Consider the following 26,077-nt stretch of genomic DNA (forward strand, 5'->3'; position numbering starts at 1 on the left):
GGGGGGATGTGGGGGTGGGGGTGGGGAGGCTTCTGACCTGTTGGAGGCAATGTTGGGGTAGCAGCTTCTCTGGTTGGCGTCCACCTTCACATCATTTATGGCCTCAAAGTCCTGGCTGCGGCCGTAGGCCCGGATCACACTGCAGCCAGCCACAGTCTCCGAAAAGTGGGAGTAAATGGGCGAGCGGCTGACAGATTCCAGCCGCTTCAGCTGCCGTGATGTGGCCACATAGAAGCGCTGACAGAGGATGGAGAAAGCAGCTTGGGGTCAGAACCATGGAACCCCCAGCTCAGTTCTGCATACCCTATGAACCCATCTGGGGTCCTCCCAGCCATCCCCACTCCCCCATAAGACCTTGCTCCCTTCCTCTACCTGAAGAGCCTATGACTTGGGGTCCTGATATGGTTCCACAAACTCATTCCACCCTTTCCCTCTGCTCAGCTCTGCTCAGTCTTCTAGCCTACTTCCCACAAAGCCTTTCCTGATTCCCTCCCAGCTCTTGACCACCTTCACCCTCTGTGGGGTCCTGGATTACAGCACTGACCTTGCTTGGCCTCCTAAGTCAGTGAATATGCCTATCTCTACTTAAGGGCCCTAGCAATGTGCTCACACAGTCAAATGGTTTTGCAAACTTTGCAAAAATAAGATAATTTTGTCTTCTTTTTATGAAAGAGCCTCTCCTTCCCATGCCCCTATCCAGTGGTTTAAGCTTCAGCTTAAACACAGTTCTGCCTCTAGCTTCAATCTTCGACCCTGTGGATCCCAAGATGGCCAGAGCCATACAGGACGTGTGTCTGCGAGTCCCCTGCCCCAGCACAGAGCGCAGCCCAGATCACAGTCTCCACACACAGGGGCTGCTAGTCACCTTGTAGATCACCTTCAGCAACTGATTAATTCATGGCAGGACTCAGCCATACAAATGCCTTTTACAGTTAGCTCTATCTGAAAGTTATCAACTCATCTTAAAAACAAACATATTCATATATGTTTAGAAATGCATAAAAAGAAGGGAAGGATAAGGTATCTCGAACTGTTAACAATATTGTATTAAAAAATAGCCAGCAGGAAGAAGTTCCAGAATCAGTCACAATTGACAAGGATTTCATGTTATCCTAGCAACAACCCTATGAAGCACATTCTATGATTCTCTCTATTTTACAGGTGAGGAAATGAGCTTCAAAGAGGGAAAGTAACTGACTGCTGTCCCTAACCAAATCCAGCTGCAACCCTGGGGTCTGACCTCCCGGGTCACCTGCCCACACAAAAGTTCCACCCATATAAGCACCTCACCCTTCCTCCCACAGCCATGCCCACCCACTTGCTGCACACCTGCACGAAGACGTAGAGGACAGCCAGAGGCAGGATGACCACAGCAAAGAGCGGCGTGCTGACCACAATGGCCACGAGGGTGGAGATGGAGTTGTAGAAGGAACCCAGCAGCGTGAGGAAGGTGGGGGCCAGAACCTCATCGATGACGTAGATGTCCTTGGAGAAGCGGTTGAGGATACGGCCCGAGGGCGTCGTGTCGAAGAAGGACTGTGGTGAGCGCATCTTGTTGTGCAGCAGCGCCTGGTGAAGCAGGCGTGCAGCCTGGACACTGCCCACCGCCATCGTGATGGCCGACAGCACCACCAGGAGCCCTGTTGGAGGAGGCAGAGGGGCGCTCACCCACCTGGGCCAGGTGGCAGGGATGCAGGGGCAGGTTCCAAGGCAGGGGACAGCCATGGTGAGCTAGGCAGCCTCCGGGGCAGGTGGACCACTAGGGAGGGTTAGCGAGGCACTGGGGCAGGGCAATGGCTATGATGGTGTAGGGGGACTCAGAGGTAACTACATGGTTCAGGGGACCTAGCAGCCCAGAGGTGAGAAAGGGGCCATTGGAGCCCCTTCCAGGTATCTCTGCAAGCTCACCTTGCAGAATTCCCAAAGCAGCATAGACACCCAGCCTCAGGGAGGTGTTGTTCTGTCGGCCATCCACCACAGCCTCATTGGTCCAGTCACTGAGCCATATGTTGGCCCCAATGGCAGCTGCACTTTGACCCGCATACAGCAGACAGATGGCCAGTGTGGTACAGCGCCCCACAGCCTTGGCATAATCCCAGAACAAGTTCAGCTTCACCTGCATGGCCATGGCGGTGAGGGACAGAGGACTCCTGTGAGACCCGGTACTGCCAGGAGCCTGCCCACCCTCTCCAGCTCCCCTTGATCACCCTACTCACCCTGCCCATCTCCACTTTCTCCTCTTCGATCAGCACTCCATTTGCCTTTGTTTCTGCTGCCTGTGCTTTATCTGCTAGACCCAGACGTCTGCGGGGCACAGTTCGACCCTGGCCCTCCCCTTCCGAGGACATGGCACTCAGCTGTCTGTAGAGGCAGCTGGTCAGGCCCAGAGAGGAGGCCTTTGACACACCCACAGAACAGAGCCCCAGGAGGAGGGTTTAGACCACAGGTGGAGGCCCAGGGTGTGAGGATCAGGAAGAATGCACCCCACCTGGCAGGTCTTGGGGAGCCCTGATGCAGCTTCCCAAGGGGCTGAGTACTCTCAAGAGCTCACCTCATGAACTGCTTCCGGACCTCATACATGGCTGACTCGTTATCCATCAGGTCTGTGTGGCTGCTGAGAGTGTCTTCAATCAGCAGCACCTCCTCATCGTCTGCATCCCCCAAGGCTGCCACGGGGTGAGAGGGAGGAGAGAGAGGTCAGCCAGCTCCCTGTAAGCACTTAGTATCCCCTATCCCTACACCAATGAAGGGGCCTGAATGGACAAGCATGAGATAAGATGAGAGGGGTTGAAAGGGCAGCAAAAACAATAAGGACAAAAAGAAATGACCAATTTTGGGTTGGGAAAAAGGGGGCAGCAAGAAAGACTTAGGTTAGACAAGAAGAAAACTTTCCCACCAGGAGAAGGGGACTCAATTATAAAGGTTAAGAGCTTGGGCTCTGAGTCAGACTGGCTGAGCTTAAATCCCTCTTCCTCGCTGCATTGACTTTAGGCAGGCATAGAACATGGGGATAATAATACCCGCTTCATCACATCATTGTGAGAATTAAAGGAACAAATGTGTGTCAAGTGCTTAGCAAGGAGCAGAGCACTTAGTAAATGCTCAAGATATGTTAGCTATACCGAAACCAGGAACAGGTCTGTGAGCCTGCCCAATTTGTGGGTGGGGAGCTGGGACTAGACAAGGGTGGGGTGTCTCATGAGCCCACGGACTTCAGTATGCTCCATGAGATTTTCTGTTTGTTCACTGTTTCATCCCAGTGCCTGGAATAGTGCCTGGTCATTTGGTCAATAAATATTTGTTGATGAATGAATGACATTTCCAAGCACTTGCATAGGTAACAATTTATCTATGAGACAGCCTTGCTGTACAAGCTGGGCCTCTGCCTTTATGCCCTTTCGGTATGTGGGAAAACCAAGGCTCTGAGAGCTGAACTGCTGACCCAAGGTCTCACATTGAGGATGAGAGGAGGAGGAAGGACTTGACTATATCCAGTTCCCTTTCCTTCTTGATGATGTCTGACCATCACAAGGAGGGTCCAAGTCCCCCAGAACCTCTCTTATACAACACTCAGCCTGTCCAGAGACACTCAAAGACCCCCAAGACAGGGGAGATGTTGCGAGGGCATAAAAATAGAGGGCCACGGATACCAGTCCTGCTGTCCTCTTCCAGGTGCTCCTCGCCATTATCAGGTGCATAGTTGTGGAGGAAGTTGGCAAAGGAGCCATTGCGCTGCAGGAGGGCTGGATAGGTGCCCACCTCAGACACCTGTCCGTCAGCTAGCACTATGATGAAGTCTGTCTGGGGCAGGAAGCTGATGCCGTGCGTCACCAATACCCGTGTCTGGGGAGAAGGCAGCACAGGTACAGAGCCACAGAGTGAGCATGAGGCACCCATGTGCCAGGGAGCATGGACAAGCACTTCAGGGGTGTACCCCATGCTTACCGCAGCTGGCTCAGTGCCCCGGGCTGTGCCCCCAGCATGGGTTTCCCCTGCTGCCCATCCCACACTCCTGCTTCTCAGACTCCCACACGTCCAGGTCTCACCCAAACCCTATGGCCATCAGTTCTTTCCTAGGGCCCTACATCTCACCTTAGCCCCCTTAGCCTCCTGGAGGCCTCACCTTGCCTGCCAGCACACCTTCTGGCCCGATGACTTGGTCAAAGATATGCTTGGCCACGTGCGAGTCCACAGCTGATAGTGGGTCATCCAGCAAAAAAATGTCAGCGTTACTGTAAACAGCTCGGGCCAGACTGACCCGCTGCCGCTGGCCCCCAGACAGGTTAATGCCCTGGATGGAGGAGGGAGGTAGGAAGTGGGTACAGGGTAGACAGACACGAGGGGGATAAGGACCCTGTCCATTGTCATTCAGCAAGGCAGACTTCTAAATTCACATGTCATATGCCTGGGTCCTGTCCTTGTGAAGCTGTAAGCCCACGGAAGGAGAATGGTGGTTCTCAGTGTACTCCGGGGGCAGGTGAGGACATCCTGCTGCCTTTGCTTCATCACCCTGCCCAGCTGGCTTCCCTGCCTGCTACCTTTGTACTCCGGAAGACTGGAAATTCCCTCAATATACCTTTTAATCTTCCATCACCCATAGAGTTTGCAGGTGACTTTCATAACAATTATCTCATTTGATCCTCGTATCAGTCCTTCCAGGGAGGTATCATTAGCCCCGTTTTCTAGATGAAGAAATTAAAGCCCAGGTGTAAATGGCTTTGTCCAAGGTCCAGAACTATTAAGGGCACAAGCAAGGACGGAAAACCAGCATCAACCCCAGAATTCATCAGCTCTGAGATCAGGTGCTAGAGGGGAGGTAAGATCTCTCCTTAAACTCATCATGGGGAAACTGAGGCACATAGCAGCAGAGCTGGGCCCAGAGGGCGGACGCTAGAGATATAGCTTGCTTTCCTACCATCAGTTTCCTATTCCCTCTGCAATATGGGGTACCCTGAGAAATTGAACCCAGGGGAGAATAAATGTGAGATGGGAGCTGGAGCTCCTGGGGAGAAGCAAGTGTAGTGACTGAAGCATGTAGGCATGCCTTCATTCAACCAACTAGTCTTTCTTGAGGGCCTACTATGTGCTAGACACAAAATTAGGTTTGTGTGTGTGTGAGATCCAAAAGAGATGGGAAGGAGTTGGGTCATAGATGGGGAGTTATTCTCTTGGTTCCTATAACCCCAGAATCCTACCTAAAAGTTCCCCATTCCCATGGCTCAGGCTCAGGCCCCCATGTCCCCAGACCACTGTGAGAGCCTCCTCACTGGGTCCTGTGACTTTGGGCCCCTCCATGCTAAGGCTTTTCAGCTGCTCCTATTTAAAATCCTTCACTGGCATATTGAATATCAAGATAAATAACAATGGTAATGGATTATAACCCACTGAATCAAATAAGAATCCATGAGCCCATGCTGATAAAAAAATATTACTGAAAAGTAAAAAAGGGGAAAAGAAGAGAAAGTTCTTTCTTAGAGTAAAATGCCAACTAATCACTACAGAAGGAATGAAGTTAGAAAATTACCATTTGGCAAACATCATAGTAAACATTGACTCAGGTAAGAGTCATCAGTGAATGTTACAAAATAAAATCATCCATGAAAGACACTACCTCAATCAAGTGACCCAAGCTAACATTGTCAATAAGGCACAAATTGACACCTTGTGCCTTCAGGTAGGAAGCACCAAGAAGGATACATTACTTTTTAGGCATTTCCCAAAAAAACATGTAATCCAGGTCTAATTGTGTTCAAATTGAGAGACATTCTACAAAATAAAATGGCCTGTACTATTCAAAATGTCAAGGTCCTAAAAGACAAAGACCGAGGAGTTACCCAGATTGATAGAGAATAAAGACATATTACAAGTAAATGCAACTCATGATCCTGGACTGGATCCTAGATCAAGACAGAAAACAGCTAAAAAAAGACATTATTGGGACAAATGATGACATTAAAATACAGACTGTGAATTACATAATAATATTGAATCAATGTTAAATTTCTTGATTTTGATAATTCAACTATAGTTATATAAGAGAATGTCATTGTTTTGAGGGAATACACACTAAAATCTTTAGTATTAAAAAAAAGAGCTAAAACTACAAAACTTTTAGAAGAAATCATAGGGGATGAGTTTCATGACATTGGATTTGGCAATGACTTTTTGGATACAACACCAAAAGCACAGGCAACAAAAGTAAAAATAGATAAATTGAATCACATCAAAATTAAAAACTTCTGTGCATCAAAGCACACCATCAACAGAGTGAAAAGGCAACCTTCAGAATAGGAGAAAATATTTGCAACTCATAGATCTGATAAGAGATTAATATCCAGTACAGTAAGTCCTCAGTTACCATAAGTCATTGATAAGTTCTGCAACTTTAAGCTAAAAGACAAATAATGAAACCAATTTTACCATAGGCTAACTGATATAAACAAGAGTTAAGTTCCTACAGCATGTCATCAACATTATAACAAAACAATGTTGAATAAAATAATGCTCTTCGAGGAGTTGCTTTATACAAAAAGAACTCACACAACTCAACAACAAAAGAAACAACTTGATCAAAAAATTGGTAGAGGACTCAAACAGACATTTCTCTAAAAAAGATATACAAATGGCCAGCAAGCACATGAAAAGATGCTCAACATCATTAATCATTAGGGAAATGCAAATCCAAACCTCAATCAGATATCATGTCACACCCATTAGAATGGCTAGTATCAAAAACCAAAACCACAACCCCCTTCCAAAAGCCACACATCCTGGTGTGTGGCCAGGATGTGTAGAAGTAGTTGGAACCCCTGTGCATTGTTGGTGGAATGTAAAATGGTACAGCCGTTATGGAAAACAATATGGCAATTCCTCAAAAAATAAAAAAAATAGAATTACTGTATTATCTAGCATTTCCACTTCTGGGTATATGCTCAAAAGAACCAAAGGTAGGGTCTTGAAGAAATATTTGCACACCCATGTTCATAGCAGTGTTATTCACAATAGCTAAAAGGTGGAGCAACCCAAGTGTCCACCGACAGGTGAGTGGATAGACAAAACGTGATATATACATACAATGGAATATTATCCAGCCTTTAAAAGGAAAGAAAATTTGATACATGCTATAACATGGATGAACCTTGAGTATATTATGCTAAGTAAAATAAGCCAGTCACAAAAAAAGCCAGATACTGTATCATTTCTTTTAAGTGAAGTACCTGGAGGGGTCAAATGCATAGAGACAGGAAGTAAAACGATGGTTGCCAAGGACTGGGGGAAGAGGAGAATGAGGAGTGGTTGTTAAATGGGCACAGAGTTTTAGTTTTGCAAGATGAAAAGACTTTTAGAGAATAGTTGCACAACATTGTGAACGTACTTAACACTCCTGAGCTGTACACTTAAAAATGGTGACGAAGGTAAATTTTACGTTATGTATATGTTGCAACAATTAAGAATAAATACATGAACTAAAAAAAACAAAAACTTTCACTGATGTCTTATGGTCTTTAGGGTAAAGGCCAAAACCTTAACCAAAGTCTTCAAACCGCTACCTTGCCCTGTACTCTCCCCGCCCCTTCCTAACCAATCCACCCACCATTCCTCAGTGCGCACCTTCATAGGCTTTTTCCATCACTCAGGAGTGATGGAAGCCACAGTTCTTACAGTGGCCTGCGAGGCCCTATGTGACCTGGCTGCCTGGACACCTCCCTGGCCTCATCTCCTCCTCCTCACCCCTGCTCACTCCACTCCAGCCACACGGGCCTCCTTGCTGATCCTTAAGTGCCCCAATCACACTCCTGCCTCAGGGGCTTTGCACTTGCTGCTCTCTGCCTCTAAGGCCTTTCCCCCAGACAGGGCTCCATGTTCCCAGACAGGGCTAACTCCCTTCCCTTTGTTCAGGTGAGGCTTTGCCAAGGCACTCTAACAATACAGTCCAGTACATCTTCCTATATCCCTTCCCTGTTTCACTCTTTCCCCCTTAGGATTTATCTATAATGTATATTTTACTTCTTTATCTTGCTGATCATCTTTCTCTGACTAGAATGTAAGCTATACAAAGGCAGAGATTTTAGTCTAGTGTAGTCATTATTATATAATATTGCCTGGCATATAGCAGGTATGTAATAAAGTCTGATGAATGAATGAATGAATGAATAAATGATTAACTCTTCTTCCTCAGCCGTTAAGATTCAGCTCAAAAGTGAGGCTTTTCCTTATGCAGACTCCCCCCTCACTGCCCTTCCCATACCCTGCACAGGCCTCCAGCCCCTACATGTTCACAAGTTGGCCTCCCTCAGTAACAGATCTGTTTTCCCAGTGCCTGGCACAGAGCTGCGCATGTTACATGAATCTGTGAATTAATGCATGCATGAATGAATATATGGACCTGGGCTGGGTTAAGGTGAGCAGCTGACCCCCCCCCCAGAGGATGGGAGGGGACCAGGTACCTTCTCTCCAATCTCTGTCTGGTCCCCACCAGGCAGCACTTCCAGGTCAGCTAGCAGGGCACAGGCCTCCAGAGCCTTTTGGTAGCGCTTAGGGTCCAGGGCTTGTCCAAACAGCACATTTTCCTGAAGAGTGCGGTTCTGAATCCACGCCTGCTGGGGCACGTAGGCCACGGAGCCCTGGCCACAGGAGAATCCCACAGTTACCTTGGGGTTTGCGACCTTTCCTTCCCAGGCGTCCTTACCCCTCTCACCTTCATATACACCTTGCCTTCCAGCTTCTCCATCTCTCCCAGCAGGGCAGACACCAGGGAGGTCTTCCCACTGCCCACGGGCCCCACCACGGCCACCAGTGCCCCTTTTTGCACTTGGATGTCTAGGCTGGGGACAGGGAAATCAGGAGCCCAGTCAAAAACAAAGATCAGGTTTTTAGTCCCCAGCCTTCCACCTGGAGACCCAAGCCATGCTCCCTTCCAGATAACCACCCTGGCATGTGAGGCTCTTCTGTCTTTCCAGGCTAATGACTGGAGGGTGAGGATCGGGGGCAGGTTCTGCTATGGATCTGACATTCGGCCCCCTTTGGGCATCTGAGAAGGGGTGGGAGAAGTTGGTACCTGTGCAGGGTCGGGGGCAGGTCCTTGGCCCAGGTAAAGGTGCCACTGTCTATGATGATGGCATAGCCTGGAAGGGTCAAGGTGTACAGGGTCAGGGGGGCGCCCACAACAAAGGGGAGAGGGACCCTGGGGGAAGGGGCTAAGGCGAGAAGGCAGGGAAGCTTGGGGGGCAGGGAGAAAGGGCAGGAAGTCCTGGGGCAGGAGAAGCCCTAGGGAAGGAGGGACAGTGGGGGAGGCCTGGGAAGGAGTGAAGGAGAAGAGGACAGAAAGCTGGAAAACGGAGAAGGTGGGCATAAAGAGGAAGAAGAAAAGGGGTCACAAGGGAAAAGTTAAAAGCTTGGAACAAGGATTTTCTGTAGCAGGAGCTGTAGCAAGGGCAGCCCAGGTAGGGGTGTCTGGACCTGGAGTGATGCTCTTTCTTTCCACACACTGGGGGTCAATTTCATCTTGGTTCAGGAAATGCTGGATCCGTTTCAGAGACACGCTGGTCTGCAAGAGGGTGTGAGTCATCCTGGAAGCTGTGCCTTTTCTGTCCCACTCCCTCCAAACTTACCTGGGTGAGGTAGGGCCCCCTGAAGGCCCAGACACAGGTTCTGGGGCCCCTCCTGTGACTGAGTCTTCCCCGGCTCCCACGGCCAAAGACAGGGTCCAGATTGGTAAAAAGAGGCTGTCTCCAGAACTCAGGCTTCCATGGACCCCACCTGACCTTCTCGGGCCCCAAATGACCACTGATTCTAATGACCTCATGCAACTTTGAATAATTCTTCATAACGCCAGGTGGCCCTCTCCTGATTCTAGTAACTCTTCTTGATTATCCCTGACCCTAAGTGACCCCAACAACCTGCCCTCACTCTAGCAGAACCTCCAGCTACACCTGGGATTACCTGGGTCAGGTGGCTGATCACAAGGGGCAGCATAGTGAGGGGGTTCTTCAAGATATTGAACAGGGACACAGACACAAAGGCCTTCTCGGCGTCCAGCACGTTGTTCGGGTCCACGGACACGTACACACCGAGGGTGATGAGGGTCACCTGGGCAGCAGCGGGGGTGGGTGTCAGGGTGGAGTCTACTGGGCCCAGAGGCCTGGGCTGGCCAGGCTGGAGGCCAGCCCCAGAGGAGGAGCCTCACCAGGAAGGGAGTGCAGATCCAGATGAAGATGGTCATGGCGTGAAGGTAGGAGCTACGGCGCAGCAGTCTGAGCTCATCTTGTCGAATGCCCTCCACCTGCCGTAAGAAGCTGGGCTCCCAGGCATATAGTTTCAGCAACTTGATGCCACCCAGGATCTCACTCATCAGCTTGATGCGGGAGTCCTTGAACTTCATTTGTTCCACCTGTGGAAAGATTAGCATTGGCATGCTCCACTCCCCTCCCCAGACCCACAGGAGCTCACCTTCCATGCTCTGGCACATACTGCAGCTATTTAGGTTGCTCACCATCCTTCCTCCCTGCTGGGCCAGTGCTGTGTCTCAGCCTGGAATGCCCCACCCAGCCTCCCCTCTCAAACCTTCCCGCCCCCAACAAAATCCAGCTCCAACCTCAGTGCCAATGGCACAGTCCCTCCCAGGCAGCATCCTCTGCCCCGTTCCCTGGGTTTCTAAGGCACATTGTACTTTCTTTTTGTCCCCAGAGCAATCCGTGTATGGATTCTTCCCCAATTGGACCGCCAGCCTCCTGACCCTAATCCAGGGTGTAGCATGCCAAATTAATTTATTCATTTAACCCCTATTTATTGAGTGTCACTATGTGCCAGGCCATGTGCTAGATTTAGACATAGGGCAGATAATGATGAAAAACTCAAACAAGGCCCTGGCCATCATGAAGCTGACAGTCTGATGGGGGAGGCAGATAGGAAGCAAACAATTACCCGAACACACGCTTAATAAATTAGCATGCGTACTCTAAAGAGAAACAACAGGATTCTGTGAGAGTCTGGGAAATCAGTGTTTATGTTGGAAGATGGGGGAAGGGAAGGAGTTGAGCAAGCAAAGAAGGGAGGGAGAGCATTCCAGGAAACTGTGTATGGTGGCCCAGGGGTACCCAGAGCTTGGTGCTTTGGGGAAAAGGAAAGCCAAGTTGGCTGAAATTTGGCCACATCTTAGGGGGTGAGTGTTTGCAAGATGAGCAGGGGCTTTGTCATTTATTCTCCGTGCAGTGGGAAGCTGCTAAAAACTTCGATAAATGTGTGCAAATAAAGGACTGGACGACTGCCTATTTACACTCAACACAGTATGGCAGGAGAAACCCTCATTAGACCAGAAGACGTCGTCTGATTCTGCCTGATTCTAGACTGCCATAATCTCTTTGGGCCTTGGTACCTCTGCTGCAAAATAAGAACATGTCTAAAACCCTTTCAGGGTTGTTGTGAGGATAGAGCGAACTAAAGGTTTGTGAAAGTGGCTGTTAGCCATCCATACTCAGTAAGCAAGGTCACTGAGGGGCCCCAGGTTAGTGAATGTCTTTCCAGGCAGGAGCAGTGCACCTGTGATATCACCCACCTGGAAAGTACGCATCTTGATGGCCACAGCTCCATTGAGTGGGATCAGCAAGATCATGAGAGCAACTCCAGCCAGAACGGAGGGACCCAGGTTCTAAGGAGGCACAGGTGGATAGATAAGACAGAGAGATAACCAAAGTGTATACATAACAGAATCCAACAGACAAACACGGGCTTATTGATCTGAAACATGGAGATGGGCAGGAAACAATAGATGGTGGTCAGCCATGTAGACAAAGAAAAGCAGACATACTGACGAAAAGCCAAAATGACAAAAAAATTTGCAGAAGCAGCCTGCCATCAGATATTGACAACAGATAAGGACAAACAGCAGACATGGAAGGGTGCCCAGACACACAGGAAGGCAAATACAGACAGACAGACAGACAGACAGACAGTGACAACCCATCACACCCACCCTGCAACCTAGTCCCTCTTTCCCCCCCTGAGATCTTCGAGAAGGATAATCGCCCAGGCTGGAAAGACTCCAGCATCCTCGCAGTCATGTCCCCCAACCCCAATATCTAGGGAAACACTTGTGTCCATTCTGTAGCCCCTCCGCTGACCCAGAATAACCCTCTCTTGTCCCTTCTCAGCAAAGTCAAGGTCAGAGGAAGGGGGCAGAGGTCAGGGTGTAAGAGTCACCTGCCAGAGGAAGTAGATTGCCAGTATGATCTGCAGAGGTGTTGACCACAGCAGGTTGAGAAAGGGGGCAAGGTCCATGAAGCGCTGGGCATCCACAGACATGAAGTTGACCATTTCTCCCACAGTGGACTCACGTTTGACTGAGCTGGTGATAACCAGAGCCTGCAGGTGGACAGCAAGTGATGTTCTGGGACTGTTCTGAGAGCCTCTCCAAAGCTCCCCAAGGCCAGCCTCCCCGCTCTGCGCCTCGTTCCAGCTAACCTTCCTGTAGATGACACCTATGATCCCCGTACGAAGTCTCAATCCCATCGCAAACATGCAGTGGTAATACTGGTGTAAGATCACAGTCTGCATCAAGGAGCACACGAACATCAGCCCGGCTACCAGGAAGCCCCACCAGGTGGGGGCCATGGGGTTTGAAATAAATCTGATCAGGATGCTGCAAGGGCAGGAGAGAGGCATGAAAGTGGGGAGGGCTACCCAGGCCGTTCCCTCTACCGCTGCCCCCGCTTTCACCCGCAGCCTCCACTCTGCCCCCATCCCTGAAACCTCTCAGGTCAGGGATGCTGGCCCTCCACTCCCCCAACCAGACCAAGGGGACTCAGCCCAGTGTTGCCTCAAGACCACGAACCTCCATCCTCGCCCCCTTTCACCTTCACCTCCTTTTCTATCTACTGTGGCCCCCACCGCCCAATCCTATCACTTTCACCACCAGCCTCACCTTCCTACCTTTCTTGCTTCCTTGGATCACATGGCAGGAAGTAATACCACATGTTCCTTGATTCAGCTTTCCTACATCTTCCCTTGAGCTACTGAGGGCTCAGAGCCCACTGCATGAACACAGACTCTTGTCCCTGAAATCCATTCTCTCCAACATCAGTTGGCCCCAGCGCTGCCCAGTGACCTTTGCCAGGCTCCTAGTCCACCTCCTCTCCCACAGCCCTCTTTCCCTCTTCTCTTACCTTTTGACCCGTCCCCACTCCCTGCCCTTCTCAGCAGCTACCCACTTAAGTCTTCCCATTAAACATCCACTGAGAACTCCCTCCCAACACTTGCCCTCTTCCCTTTCTCTTCCTTCAGGAGAGGTGTCCCTCCGGCTTTCCGAGCCTGATCCTGTCTCCCTGAGCCCTGGATCCCATTCAACTCCTCAGGTACATGCTCCATAATTGCTCCCCCGCCCCCCGCATCCCGATCTTCAATAGCTTCATCTCTGCTGGCAGCGCTGTACCTTCTCCTGTTGACATGAGCAAGTCTAGTTCATGTTAGCACAAACCTCCCCTCTACCTCCATACTCATAGCCAGGCCTCTCCTGCTGTGGGTTGAGCGTGTCTCCCAGAAAGGTATGTTCAAGTCCTAACCCCTAGTACCTGTGAATGTGACCTTATTTGGAAATAGGGTCTTTACAGATATAATCAAGAAGAAGTCACATTGGAGTAGGGAGGGCCCTAATCCAATGATGGTGTCTTTATAAGACAGGAAAGGGAGATTTGCACACAGAGAGGCCGATGCACATGCGCGCGCACACACACACACACACACACACACACACACACACACACAGAGGCCATGTGAAGATGGAGGCAGAGACTGGAGTGATGCATCTACTCCAAAGCTTAGGAATGCCCAGGATTGCAGGCAAACACCAGAAGCTAGGAGACATGGAAGAGATTCTCATTCAGAGCCTCTAGAAGGCACCAACCCCATCAACCCCTTCATCACAGACTTCTGGCCTCCAGAACTTGAGAGAATAAATCTCCGTTGTTTTAAGCCACAAAGTTTGTGGTGATTTGTTACAGCAGCCACAGGAAACTAATACACCTTTCTTTACTGGAAGTGCCTAGACCTTCATGGTCTCTGTCTCTACTGCAGATGCCCCACTCTCAGGCCCTTCCCCTTTGTCTCAGCCTCTGTTTTTGGAAGTCACTAACAAACCCCACGTTGCCTTCCTCAGACTCTGTTTTATCAGCCATCTTGTTTCACTAGAGGCCATGCCTTGTCCTGGAAGTGCTCTCTGTTCCTGCATCTCTGGACCCTCCAAGCCAGGCTTCTGTTTACCCCTTACCTGTCAGAATTCCCTAGGGCTCTGTTTAGCACCTCTGCATGGACTCTCTGGCAAAGCTTAGCCACAGATATGAAACCCTGGGCTTCCACCCAATGCCTCTGAAAATGTGATCTCTAGCTAGCTGGGAGTCATACCTTGGGGGTGCCCACCAGCACCTTAGGCCCAATGTGGCCAAGACTCCACTCACCACCTTGCCCTGTGCACAATGCCTTCCTCCCACTGAGGTCATCATCTTGCAGAAAGATCTATCACCCTCCAGTTACACAGGCCAGAACCCAGTCACCCTTGATCCCTCCCCCTTCCTGGCACACGCTTCCATCTCCTGAGGAGCTTCTGAATCCTATCTCATTCCTGGCCTGGACTCTCGTCTGCCCTGGTTGGCCCACTTCCATCTGGCCACCTGTCCTACATCACCCACACTACTGGCAGGGAATCCTTCCAAAATGCAAACCAGACGCCCCTCCCTGGCTGCAAACCTTTCAAGGATTTCCTTAGCTCTCCCCCTCTCCCTTCATTTTTTTTCTGCCTCTCCCTCTGGCCACACTCTCCTCTAGCATTCAGAAATACCCGGAGTTCCTGAGACATGCTGTCTCAGGCCTTCGTGACTGCCTAGGCTGCACCTTCCTCTCCTTCCTCACCTGGTTAACTCACTCCTGCTGTCCTTCCAAACTTGACAACCTCCCTGGCTGGCAGGTGGACCCTGCTTTTTCCCAAGCTGGCTTCTTTATCCCTCCCAGTGTTGTCCAGACACCTGAGTACACCTCTGCCTGCACTGTACTCTAATGGATTTATACATTGGTTTCCCCCACAAGACTTTAAGACTATATCTTATTTATCTCTGTATCCCTAGCATCTGGCACCATTTTGGTACCCTGGGGCTCCATAAATATTCATTAAATGAATGCATGCATGAATGCAGGGGCAAAAGGCCGGAGGCTCAGCTGCTAGGCAGCTCTCCTTCCCAGCCTCTCATCTGAGAGCTCCTTCAAGTCCAAGCCGTTCATGTGACCGATGATGGAGCCTATCAGGTGGAAAGAGCACTGTAGCTGGAGTTCAAATCCATCTTTATCAGCTGTGTGCCTTTGGGCAAGTCATTTCACTTCTCTGAGTTTCTGCTTCCTCGCTTGTTTGTTTGGTGGTTGTTGTTTTTCATTTCGTTTTTCAGCTTTCTCATTTGTAAAATGTTGGGAGCTGGCTGGGATCAGTCAGGGACACTGAGGCTTTAGGTTGGCAAGCTTGGGTCTCCAGGTAGATACAGGCCTGGGGTGAGCGGCCTTGGAGAAGTTTGGTGGGGACCTGTGGGACAGTGCTTCTGCCTTAAACTGCTTCCAGGTAACGCAAGTGCGAAGAGTAAAGACCCCAGCTTGCTGATAGGAAAAGCTTGTGGACTAAGGGACTCAGTTGCTCATGGACTATGAACTTCCGGCTTCAACATACATCACCACTCTGGGACTTTCCACCACTCACCTGATTCACATACTTGGGACTTTCTACTGTGGACTTGTAGACAGTTTCTATTTGCCTCAGTTTAACCTTGCCTAGCTATATCATTGGTTTATATTGTGTATAACATAGCTTGTTGATGAGGAGAAATTCTTTCTCCTCAGCCCATGAGTTTTAGCTTTAGGGAATCGCTCCCTAAAATGAGAAAATTGCTTCCCCTTAAGAATCTTGTATACCCAATAAACGAGGTCTCAGTTTTGCAACCGGCAGACTGAGTCCCTCCTGTCCCCGCACTTTGTCTCTCTTTTATTTCTCGTCTCCCTCCCTGTCCTCTCAGGGACCCGTTTGGTGAGCTCCTGGCTGATGTGCCAGGGACATTCAGTTGAGCGAGCTGGTCTCGATCAGTAAAATGGGCATAGGGCCACCTCTCTATCGGATTAAAGAGAGAATGTTTGTTAACACATCCATCAGGGAGCCTGGCCCAGAGTGTGTATCTGGTAAATATAAGCTGGATATGAAGGGGGAAACTGAGGTGCAGAGGCACCGCCACTGCCTCTGAAAGAGGGCACACAGAAAGTGGGGAGAGCCCCTTCGGTTCCTGGCCTGGGGCTCTTTTCACTACACGTTGTCCCTTCCTCTGGGCATAGGCCTCAGGGACAGCCGGCCAGCCCCCCTGCCCAGGGAAGGGCCACAGCAAGGAGTGTGGTGAGACCTGAGCAGCTGTGGATTGACGAAGGAGAGCAGGTCCTGGGTCAACATGAAGCACATGCTGAGGAGAAAGGTGGGGCCAAAGGTGGACAGCAGGGCCTGCAGGAAGGAGGCCTCCCGGGGCCTGGGCCGGTCCCCCAGCAGCTCCTCATCCTCACTGGAGACTGTCTTCCCAGATGCCACCGCGGCCTTGTGTCTGGTCCAGGAGGAAGGAGCAGTGAGTAGGAATAGGCACAGGGGTCCCATGAAACCAAATGCTAGGGAGCAGTAGAGAGGAGAGGGGAGATGCTTTCTGGGCTCTCAGGACTGGGGGAGGGGGGGGGAGATGGACTTTCCAGGTGCTAGAGGGCATATGAGGGGTGCCTTAACTGCTCCCCAAGGAGTATAACCCAGCAATGCCCAGCCTCTGGCCTGCCTATGTCCCCAGGGAGGATGCTGAGAGGGAAGGGACACGTGGGCAGGGGAAGCTAGTGGCCTAGCCACCAGGGAGCTGAGCAGGGAGTGGGTAGAGGTGGTATGGAGGGACAGAGAAGGGGTGCCCAGGCCAACTGGGGGACCGTAGGAAGCCATGGAACTCAAGACACTGCTGACAACGCCCAAGTCACTTGCTCCTCTGACAGCCAGTCAGCCCCTGACTGAACGAACACCGCGCTCCTGGCTGTGGCAGTGGGGGAAGGCGGTTCAGTCCTGGGGTCAGAAGTGGGTAGGTTAGGAGGGTTGGGAGTTCCAGCTCTCCTGACTGGGAAGTTGGCCGGAGACAGGTTTCTCCACAACAGGAGACGGCCAGTCTCAGCTGGAGGGTCATCCTCTCCAGCCCCTGCCTCCAGACAGGAGGAAGCAGGACTGAGAGGAGAGGCCGGCCTCCGACTTCTCCCCCAGCCCTTCCTGAGGGAAGTTCCTAGACTCTACCCTTCAAGTCGGGCAGGGTGGTGCAGTGGTAAGAGCAGTAGGGCCAGACAGGGGGGTGTGGATTCCGGCTCTACCACCACCAACTAGGGGACCTTGGGCGCGTCATTAAACCTCTGTGCCTCAGTGTCCCAATCTGTAACATAGGGGATAGTAGAACTTACACCATAGGGCAAGTTGGAGGTTGAGCTAATCTACGTGCTCAGGGCTGTGCCCAGGGTAGAGTAAGTATTCCGAAAGGGGCAGCCATTCTCTGGCTTCAGGAAAGTGGAGGAGAGCTGGTCTCAGGTCCCACCTCAGGGCCACCTGCACCTGCTCTTCTACCGACCGACACCCAGCCATGTGACCATCTCAGGTCAACCAGCCTCCCCTTCGGGAGACCTGGGTGCGTGAAGGGGCCGGGTGGAGGGGCGTGGGGACTGGAGGACCTCACCGTGCTGCCTGCTTTTGATGCTTCTTCCAGGCCTCCAGCAGCCTCTGCACCACCACCTCAGAGTGATCCTCCCTGTTCAGGGACCAGAGGTCCTCTTCCTCCAGGGGACGCCGGTAGCCGAGGATGGCCATCCTGAGGCAGACAGATGGCCCCACATAGGGTCAGCATTTAGCAGCCAGAAGCCAGGACCAGGGTCTCCAGAAAGGAGGCGCTCCCTGGGGTGCTTTGGTCAAGGGAGCTGTCTCCTTTACTGCCACAGTGAACAGGCTGGAGGTCACTGCCTCCCACCCCAAGCTCCTACCTCAGGCCCCTTCTTTCTCTCCCCGCCAGAGGCCCCATTGACTCCTGGGGCCTGGTGATGAACTGCATGCTGGCTAGGGCCCCGGGTGAGGACAAAGCCAGGTGCATGGAGCCCCAGCCTTAGGTGCCTCTTCCGTGCAGCACAGTTAATAAGCTGTCACCCAGGTCACAGACACAATTATCCAGCTCAAGCTGCTTTGAGGGGTGGCCAAGGATATGACAAGCTGCAAGCTTATCCAAGACAGAAAAGCTTGGAACTAATTACGGTTTCTCTCCAGTCCCTGAGCCTGTCCCCACCGGCTGGCAGATGCAGAGCTGGCCTACGGCCTGGGATCAGAGCTGGGCCAGACCTGGCCTTTGCACTCAGCCCTCAGCCCGGACAGGTTTCACCATCCGCACCTGCCCCGTGCCTGCTAGGGCGAGGGTTTGGAGTAGGAGGGTCAGCCTGGCCCTGTTTCTCAGGCCCCTGAACCTTCAGCCTGCTCCTCTTCCTCCCTCTTACCCCCTATCTCCCCGCCCTCCTCCCTCTGGCCCAGGATGGAGAGAGGAAAAGCCAACTCACTTTGTGAACCACGAGAAAAACAGACGGGAGAGGAAGCCAGCGTTGGCCTCTGGGCAGGGGTTCTAGAAGGTGAGAGTGGGATCGGGGAAATCAGAAGTGCTCACCACCCTCTCAAGGCGGATTAGAAGAAGGAGGCCCCCACACCTCCCAGCTCCAAGCCCCAGGTCACACACTGTGGAGATGACCTGGGGATGGAAGGGATGAACCGGAAGGGATGCGGGGTGCTGGTAAGGGCGAGCTGAGGACTGGGCGTGGAACCGCAGCTACCACCCGGCCTCCACGGAAAACTCACAGGGTCGGCATTTTTGGGGGAGAAAAACGGTGGCTTTTCCCTGAAGCAGGACAAGATGAAGGCAAGGAGCACCAGGGCAAAGTAGATGTAGAAGGTGGTGAAGCGGAAGGGGTCCAAGATCTTGCCCTGGGGGGATAACAGGGAGGAACATCAGAATGTCAGGCTCCTCCAGGGTAGGAGGTGGTCCCCAAGGGCACCTGCGTCCCTTACCCAGAGGGTTCTGAGAGAGGGGAAGGGTCACAAAGGGGCGGCTGTAAGGGCTTGCCCTGCACCAGGCATTGTGCCAAGCACCTAACCTGCATCACCATGTCCAACTCTCCTGACAAGGAAATCTATGACACCTGGTTTGCAAATGACGCAATGAGGCTCCAAAAGGCTAAGAAATTTGCCCAAGGTCACACAGAGAATAAGAGGATGATTCCATGCCTTACGAATATACTTGACTGTCTCCCCTTGAGATGGAGAAACGGGGAGATGCTAGATTGACCCTCCACGTTCCTACCACTACCCCATCACCACCACCAAAGATCAAGAGGAAGGGCAGGAATTGAGGAAGGTGGGAAGAACAAAATCATGGGACTTCCAGGTAAAGCCAGAACTACACATGCTTGTTTGCAATGTGTTCATTACACAGACGTTAGCAGACACCCCTGTCAGATACTGCAGTTGGTGGTGGTGGCGGCCACAAAACAGCCCCCTGCACTCCTACAAATACCCAACAATGACTCCATTCTCCTGATTTACGCAAGTCCTCAGCCCCTCACTCCACCCCCCACTAGTCTGCTTCCAGCAGAGATACAGCAAGTAAGAACAACACAAAAAGGACTAAACCACAGAGGAGGTCCTGGGAGCCAGGGAGGGGTGGAGGAGAGGAGCCTGAGACCCAGCAGTGACCTTGAGCCCTGAGGTCACCCCCTAGACAGGGCTGGACCAGGCAGGTGCCCCTTGCCCCTTACCTTTTCCACAGCTGAAAGGATCTTGGAGCGGAAGGGGATGATGGCGCAGACCACACACAGGAACCAGAAGATGATGAGGACCCCTGAGGACTGCACCCCCTGTAGCCGCTCATACTGGATCAGCAGGGTGGCCAGCAGCTGTGCAGGGAGGGCACAGAGGCTGGGCCAGAGCACACACACACACCTGGACCTACCTCCGTTCCTCTCCATCCCATGTGGCCAGATGTTTCTGGGGTCACCCCCATCCTCTTCCCACTGCTAAAGCATCCAGCCTTCTCCTCAGAGCCCATGGTTTCCCCACTGCAATCCCCAAACCCACTGGAGACCTTCTCCCACTCAGCTTCCCCGGCCCCACACTGACCATGGTGACCCCCACCACCAAGGGGGTGACAAAGAAGACAGGAGCAGGGGCCCAGCCATGGACCAGGCCATGGAAGGAGTAGAAGAGCTCAGCCCAGGAGACGCACCACAGCAGGACACCCAAGACCTACAAACAGGGCACATGTTGGAGCCTCCATCCTGAGGTAGGGACAGTCCCTTTTTGTTCCTGAAGCCACCAGACCTGCCAGAGCCTGGCTCTGAGGGCTGTGCTGGGTGCTGGCCAGAAACTTCTTGAGGGTGGGAGAGGCTTGATGGAAAATTGGCTTGCACCTCTCCAAACAGAGACATCTCAGTTGGTTACAGACCCACCTCAGTTGGTTACATACCCACTTGGCAAGCTGCCATGGTGCCCAACACCAGGCAGTGAGGTTAGGGAACCCTGTCCAGCCACTGAGGGTGGGGAACCTCCCGCCAGGCCCCCGCCCCACCCGAAAGAGAGCCCTGAGCTCCTGACCGTCTTGAGCCTGGAGAGGTGCGAGAGGACAATGTAGCCTCGGCGGTGATGCCACAGGTAGAACAGGTAGCAGGGCAGGGCAGTCCACAGGTAGACGCAGGGGACCCAGGCCAGCAGGGAGTTCTGGAAGCAGGGGGTGAGGTCCGGGTGGTCTGTGTGCACTGACAGATTGGAGTCCTGGGGACAGAGGGAACAATTCAGAGCTGTGGCTGCCTCCTGCAGAATTGGGCTCTCCCTCAAGGGAGGTGGCTGGACCACAGAGACACTCCATGCACAACGGGGGTGAGAAGGTGTGTGAAGATGAGAGAGGGTAAGTGTGCAAAGCAGCATTTGTGAGTTGTGGACTCTGCTAGGAGGCTGTGGTTGCCCCCGTTTCCTCATTTCCTCATATTTTCTCTCTAACTGCGGTAGAATTCAAGTACAATAAACGGTACCCATTTAAAGTGCACAAGCCAAAAGTTGTACACACCTGCAAAACCACTCTCACAGTAAAGATAGAGAATATTTCCATCATTCCATGAGCTCCCTTGTGCTCCTTTACATTCCATCCCACCCAGGCAACCATTGATCTGCTCTCTGTCGTTCTAGATTTCTACTTATTTTTAAAATTAATTTTTTTTATTTTATCATAGTAATATATGCACAGGGCTGAACAGCCCACTTCCTCTCTAAGCCTCTCCCAGGAAGGGATAGGGAGCTCTCCTTTAAAACGGGGGAGGCCAACCCGCACTCCACCTACCTCGCTGGGTGGGTGTGAGCGCAAAGGAGCAAGGGGATATGGAGAGAGCTTTGTAAATCACCAAGCTCAGGGTGACCAACCGTCCTGGTTTGACTGTGTAGGACTGTCTTAGACACCAAAAGCCTGGTGTCCTGGGGAACCACTGAGTCCAGACAAGACCCCCTCTTGATGCTGACCATAACTCTTTTTGGAAAGAGATGCAGGAATACATTCAAACACATATTTTACTAAGATTGTTTCCTCCAAGACCATCAATCAACTAATTTTTTTCCCCCTTCCTGCAAAGAATTAGACAGCTCTACCTTTTTAAAACTGTGTGACACTAAATCTTGCTTCAAGGGTTAACATTGGGAGGATAACATCTCCCAGTTGGCCCTTTCCACTTGGCCCCTTGGCCATCCTCAGGCTCTCACCTCTCCCTAAGCAATTCCCATGGGATTCTGGTCTCTTTCTGTCCATGAAATGGTCTCTAGGGGCCCATATCCCTGTCCAAACTCTCCTGGTCTTCCCCTTCCTCCTTGGTCTTTCCTTCGAAGTCTCTTCACTGGTTCCCCCTCTTGGCATCAGAGTGCCCCAGGCTTCAGTCCTTTCCTCTTTTCCATCTGCTCTCACCCCCTTGGCAATCTCATCTAGTCTCATTTACATGCAACTCCGGCTTACCACTTTCCAAATCCCCAACTCAATATCCAGCTACCTACTGGACATCTCCACTTTACACACCCTACAAGAGCCTACAAGTGACACCTGTGCAGTGTCCTTTCCACTGACCTACGACCTCTCTCACTGCCTCTCCTGCATCACTCTAGCCAATTGACCTCCTTGCTGTCCCTGAACACACTGGGACCATTCCTGCCTCAGGGCCTTTGCACTTGCTGTTCTTTTTACCTGGAACACTCCTCCCTCAAGCATACTTAAATCCTCCTTTCTCAATGAGACCTACCCTGACCACCCCCAGCATTCCCAATCTACCCTCCTTACCCTCCCCTGCTTTTTCTTTTTCTCTGTAGTATCTATCACGGTCTAACGTGCTATATCATTTTCTAGTTTACTATATTTTTTCTCATCTCTTCCTGTTGGCATGTAAGTTCCTGGAAAGAAAGAATCTTTATTTCATTTATTGATGCATCCTAGGGACTATAAATACAGAGTACCTGGCACATAGTAGGTGCTCAGCAAAAATTTGCTTAAGTTAAATTCAATATTTGTTGAATAAATGAATGAATGGACAAAAGGATAATCTTATACCCTTCCTCTAAAGCTTCAGTGTCTCCCTACTGCCTAGAAGACAAAGTCCAAACATGGCACTATGGCTGTCAAGACCTCCAGCTGGACTTGACTTATCTATCTATGTGAACTAATGAACTATCGCTGATAGTTCTAATGAACTATATGCTTGAGTTCTCCCATCTTAAGAACACACTTCAGGGAGTGATCTGCAAACCCTACCTCCCTTTCCTCAACCTCCTTTTACTCTTTAATCCCATCCAGGTCAGCCCTGTGCCCTCCAGTGCCCCTGCCCACTGCTGCGAGATGACCTTCCCTGAAATGCAGCTTTGCGCCCCTTGTCTCAGGCCCACAAACCTGCAGAGGTCCCTGCTGCTTACGGAATCAAATCCAAGCACCCTACAGCCTTCTCTTCCCACCTCCCTTCCCACTGCTCCCTCCTCCTACTGCCAAACTCACTTCACTCTCCACTGGCTCTGAGACTCCCACTCCTACGCCTTTGCTCAACCTGGTCCCTCTTTCTTCCACTTACCAAAATCCTAACAACTACAGGGAAGGCATGGTGGGTCCCGCTGAGCATCTACTTCTTCCACCTCGAGTCCCCTTCCTCCTCTGAAGTCAGCACCTACTGAGAGAGCCCCTTCTTGGGAGCATCAGTCTTTCACCTGGCAATGCTTTGGTGAGGGCCTGCGATGAGTCAGGCCGTGGGTTGGGCACACCCAGGATAAACCTGTCCCTGACTGTGGGGACCACGCAGTCTAGGAACACACTGCTTCAGGACATGTCATTCAAGCCCCAGTGGGCAGAGGTTGTACATCTTGTCCTCTGGAGCCCTATATTCAGGAGCTGCTCAAGCAGTATGAGCTAAGGATCCACGACTCTTGCTGAGCCCCTGGCATGCTGGCCCCGGGGCTGGGCACTGGGTCACAGAGAGAGCTGGGTACCTCATTCGGCCTGGTCAGGCACCACAAAAGGAGGGCTGCCAACACAGCTAATCCAGGCCTGGCCCACGTTTTTTCATTTTTATTTTTTCCTGTTTTAAAACATTTCTTACTCAAGTATAATATACGTCCAGAAAAGCACACACACCTTAAGCACACAGCCCAAGTTATTTTCACATACTGAACACACCTGTGTAACCAGCACCCGAATCAAGAAACAAAACATTCCTGGCACCCAGAAGCCCCCTTGTGTCCCTTCCCAGCCACTATTCACCCCAGGGGAGTGCCATCCTGACTGCCAATCACGTGGACTAATTCCTCCCATTTGGGATCTTCCTATAAAGGAAATTGTCCAGTGTGTATCTTTTATGTTCGTTTGTTTTCACTCAATTTTTGCTCGTGGGTGTCACCCTTGGGGTGGAGTGTGAGTAGGGACACCCCATCCTCATTTCTGCATGGTGGTCTGTTGTGTGACTGGACTCATGTATATATCCATAATACTGTCAACGGCGACTCTACCCTCCTTGCAACTCAGAGAGCCCATTAATCTCATCAACCTAGTTGCCATCCGGAGAGCCTGCCCAAGGCCACCTCTAACTCAGTCCACTGGGTCTCCAGGCCTGTAGTGCACTTCCCACCTCTGGGCCCAGCCCAAGCCTTACCTCCTACAGGAAGCCTTTCTGGGGTACCCCAGCCTCTGACAGGGCTTTTCCTTGCTTCATCTTATATGGCCTTGGCACCCAGGTAAGTGACTATTACCCGAGAGTGATAAAGGCCCCTTATGTTTCACTGGCACTTTATGGTACCACTTGTGTGGCCATTAAATAGTTGGCTGATTCAGAACAACTTCCAGAAGTAGAGAGGAGAGAGAGTATTAGGCCCGGCCTGCAGAAGAGAAAGCAGGCTCCACCCGATCTGGCAACAAATTCAAGGACATCAGGGTGTAGGGATCTGGGACAGGCACCCAGGCCTTGTGATGCCAAACTGGGGTTTCTCCCCACCACGTACCACCTCTACCTGTACCTGTGAACACATCCTTTCTCCTAAAGCAATATGAGACCTTGAGGACAGACACGGGGCCCTACTCCTATTTTTCTCCTCTCCTGCGCCACAGCCTGCAACTCCCAGGGCCAGGTATGCAGGAGCAGCCCACAAATGGTCTCTGGGTTGATTGACAAGGGAGCCCAAGTTCAAGAGCATGTCAGGAAATCCCTGCATGGGTGTGCAAGTTGGTGACATGGCTCTTTGAGGCAGGCAGGGAGAAGCCACAAGAATAAATCACCCCCGACACAGAAGACCCCACGTGGGCTGCCACTTTTGAGCCAGGGAACCGTGGGCGAGCTCCTTCATCTCCCTGAACCTCAGTCTCCATGTGAGTCATACATAGTGAGAGGAGTGACAGCTTCCGGGCCAACTCCCCACAGGAGAGAAAAGAAACAAAGCGCTTTTACTCAAACAGGGCGATACTTGGGAAAGTCGGTGATGGAGCAAGAGGCTGCTGGAACCTTATTTCGGTTGCACAGGTAACTTGGACTATGGCCACAACCAAGAGATCGTAGGTGTGTGAGGACGCGGGTGGCTGCTGTGACCCACAAGGAGGTCCAGCCTGGGCTCCTTTCCTTCAGATGAGCATGTCCCAAACGGGCAGAACCCTCTCCAGAAGACAGCGGGTACCTAGCTCTGGCTGTGCCCCTAGGCTATTTACCCCAGAGCCCTTGCTAGGACATCGACGGGACATGTCCTACACAACATGTCTGGAACTGCACTCCTGCCCACCCGCTCGTCTTCAGCCTTCCCACCTTGATGGATGGCAACTCCTTCCTTCACCCAGGCCAGACTCCTCAGAGCTGTCTTTGATTCTTCTCTTTCTCTCACATCCCACATCCAACCCTTTTGCAAATCCCGGCCAGTCTACCTTCAAATGATCAGGCTGAACTAGATGAGAGTGCTATATTCGACTGTTCTTACCCATAAAAAATGCAACTTCTTCTGGCTCTCTCTGATGCCTCCAGAATCCACCCGATTCCCTGAGCCCCACTCTCTCAGCTGGATCACGGCCACAGCCCCCTGTCTAGTCTTCCCGCTTGCACCCCTGCCACTTGCCCTGGCAGACTTTTCCAGCACAGCAGCTAAAGGCAGATCTTGATGAAATCTAAGCAAGACCATGCTACCATGTTACTACTCTGGCTCAAAGCTGCCAAGGGGTCTCCTTTGCACTCAGAGTCCCCACATGGCCCTCAAGACCCTCATTATCTGCCTCCCCCATCTCTCTGGCTTCATCTCCCCACCCCCCTCTCTCACTCTGCAGCCGTCACCCACACAGTTCCCAAAGCAACAATTTCCTTAATAATGCAATTAAACAGCTGGATGGAGCTGATAAGGTGTGGCACCTAGATGGGACCACACAGCAGGGCTCCTTCATGGGCACAGAGGCTGAAATCCCTACAGACCCAAGCAGAGGACAGGTGGGAGTGAGGA

At 51.5% G+C, this 26,077-nt stretch overlaps 1 protein-coding gene across 7 annotated transcripts in view; it reads right to left on the reverse strand.

Annotated features, from left to right (window-relative positions):
* ABCC3 (ATP binding cassette subfamily C member 3) overlaps nucleotides 1-26,077 on the reverse strand; it is a 46,795-nt gene that overhangs the window by 14,654 nt on the left and 6,064 nt on the right. For 5 of the 7 annotated variants that reach the window (XR_002123549.1, XM_019638553.1, XM_019638555.1 and 2 more), the window contains 23 exons: nucleotides 20,696-20,872; nucleotides 20,222-20,347; nucleotides 19,861-19,998; nucleotides 18,905-19,030; nucleotides 18,613-18,674; nucleotides 17,751-17,882; nucleotides 16,416-16,607; nucleotides 12,460-12,637; nucleotides 12,199-12,360; nucleotides 11,555-11,647; nucleotides 10,187-10,390; nucleotides 9,943-10,089; nucleotides 9,460-9,547; nucleotides 9,059-9,125; nucleotides 8,699-8,825; nucleotides 8,448-8,624; nucleotides 4,124-4,291; nucleotides 3,651-3,843; nucleotides 2,552-2,666; nucleotides 2,217-2,361; nucleotides 1,909-2,116; nucleotides 1,330-1,640; nucleotides 38-237 (listed from right to left, as the gene is read on the reverse strand). Coding sequence is in view for 6 of the 7 variants with exons in the window: in XM_019638553.1 (XP_019494098.1) it covers nucleotides 38-237; nucleotides 1,330-1,640; nucleotides 1,909-2,116; nucleotides 2,217-2,361; nucleotides 2,552-2,666; nucleotides 3,651-3,843; nucleotides 4,124-4,291; nucleotides 8,448-8,624; nucleotides 8,699-8,825; nucleotides 9,059-9,125; nucleotides 9,460-9,547; nucleotides 9,943-10,089; nucleotides 10,187-10,390; nucleotides 11,555-11,647; nucleotides 12,199-12,360; nucleotides 12,460-12,637; nucleotides 16,416-16,607; nucleotides 17,751-17,882; nucleotides 18,613-18,674; nucleotides 18,905-19,030; nucleotides 19,861-19,998; nucleotides 20,222-20,347; nucleotides 20,696-20,872 (3,536 nt within the window). In the remaining variant the exon portion in view is untranslated. Of the gene's footprint in view, nucleotides 1-37; nucleotides 238-1,329; nucleotides 1,641-1,908; nucleotides 2,117-2,216; nucleotides 2,362-2,551; nucleotides 2,667-3,650; nucleotides 3,844-4,123; nucleotides 4,292-4,351; nucleotides 4,683-8,447; nucleotides 8,625-8,698; nucleotides 8,826-9,058; nucleotides 9,126-9,459; nucleotides 9,548-9,942; nucleotides 10,090-10,186; nucleotides 10,391-11,554; nucleotides 11,648-12,198; nucleotides 12,361-12,459; nucleotides 12,638-16,415; nucleotides 16,608-17,750; nucleotides 17,883-18,612; nucleotides 18,675-18,904; nucleotides 19,031-19,860; nucleotides 19,999-20,221; nucleotides 20,348-20,695; nucleotides 20,873-26,077 lie in introns of those variants that run through there. The other 2 variants (XM_019638556.1, XM_019638558.1) reach the window with 2 other exon arrangements.

Source organism: Hipposideros armiger, unplaced genomic scaffold, assembly GCF_001890085.2.
Source record: "Hipposideros armiger isolate ML-2016 unplaced genomic scaffold, ASM189008v1 scaffold_40, whole genome shotgun sequence".
NCBI classification, from domain to species: Eukaryota; Metazoa; Chordata; class Mammalia; order Chiroptera; family Hipposideridae; genus Hipposideros; species Hipposideros armiger.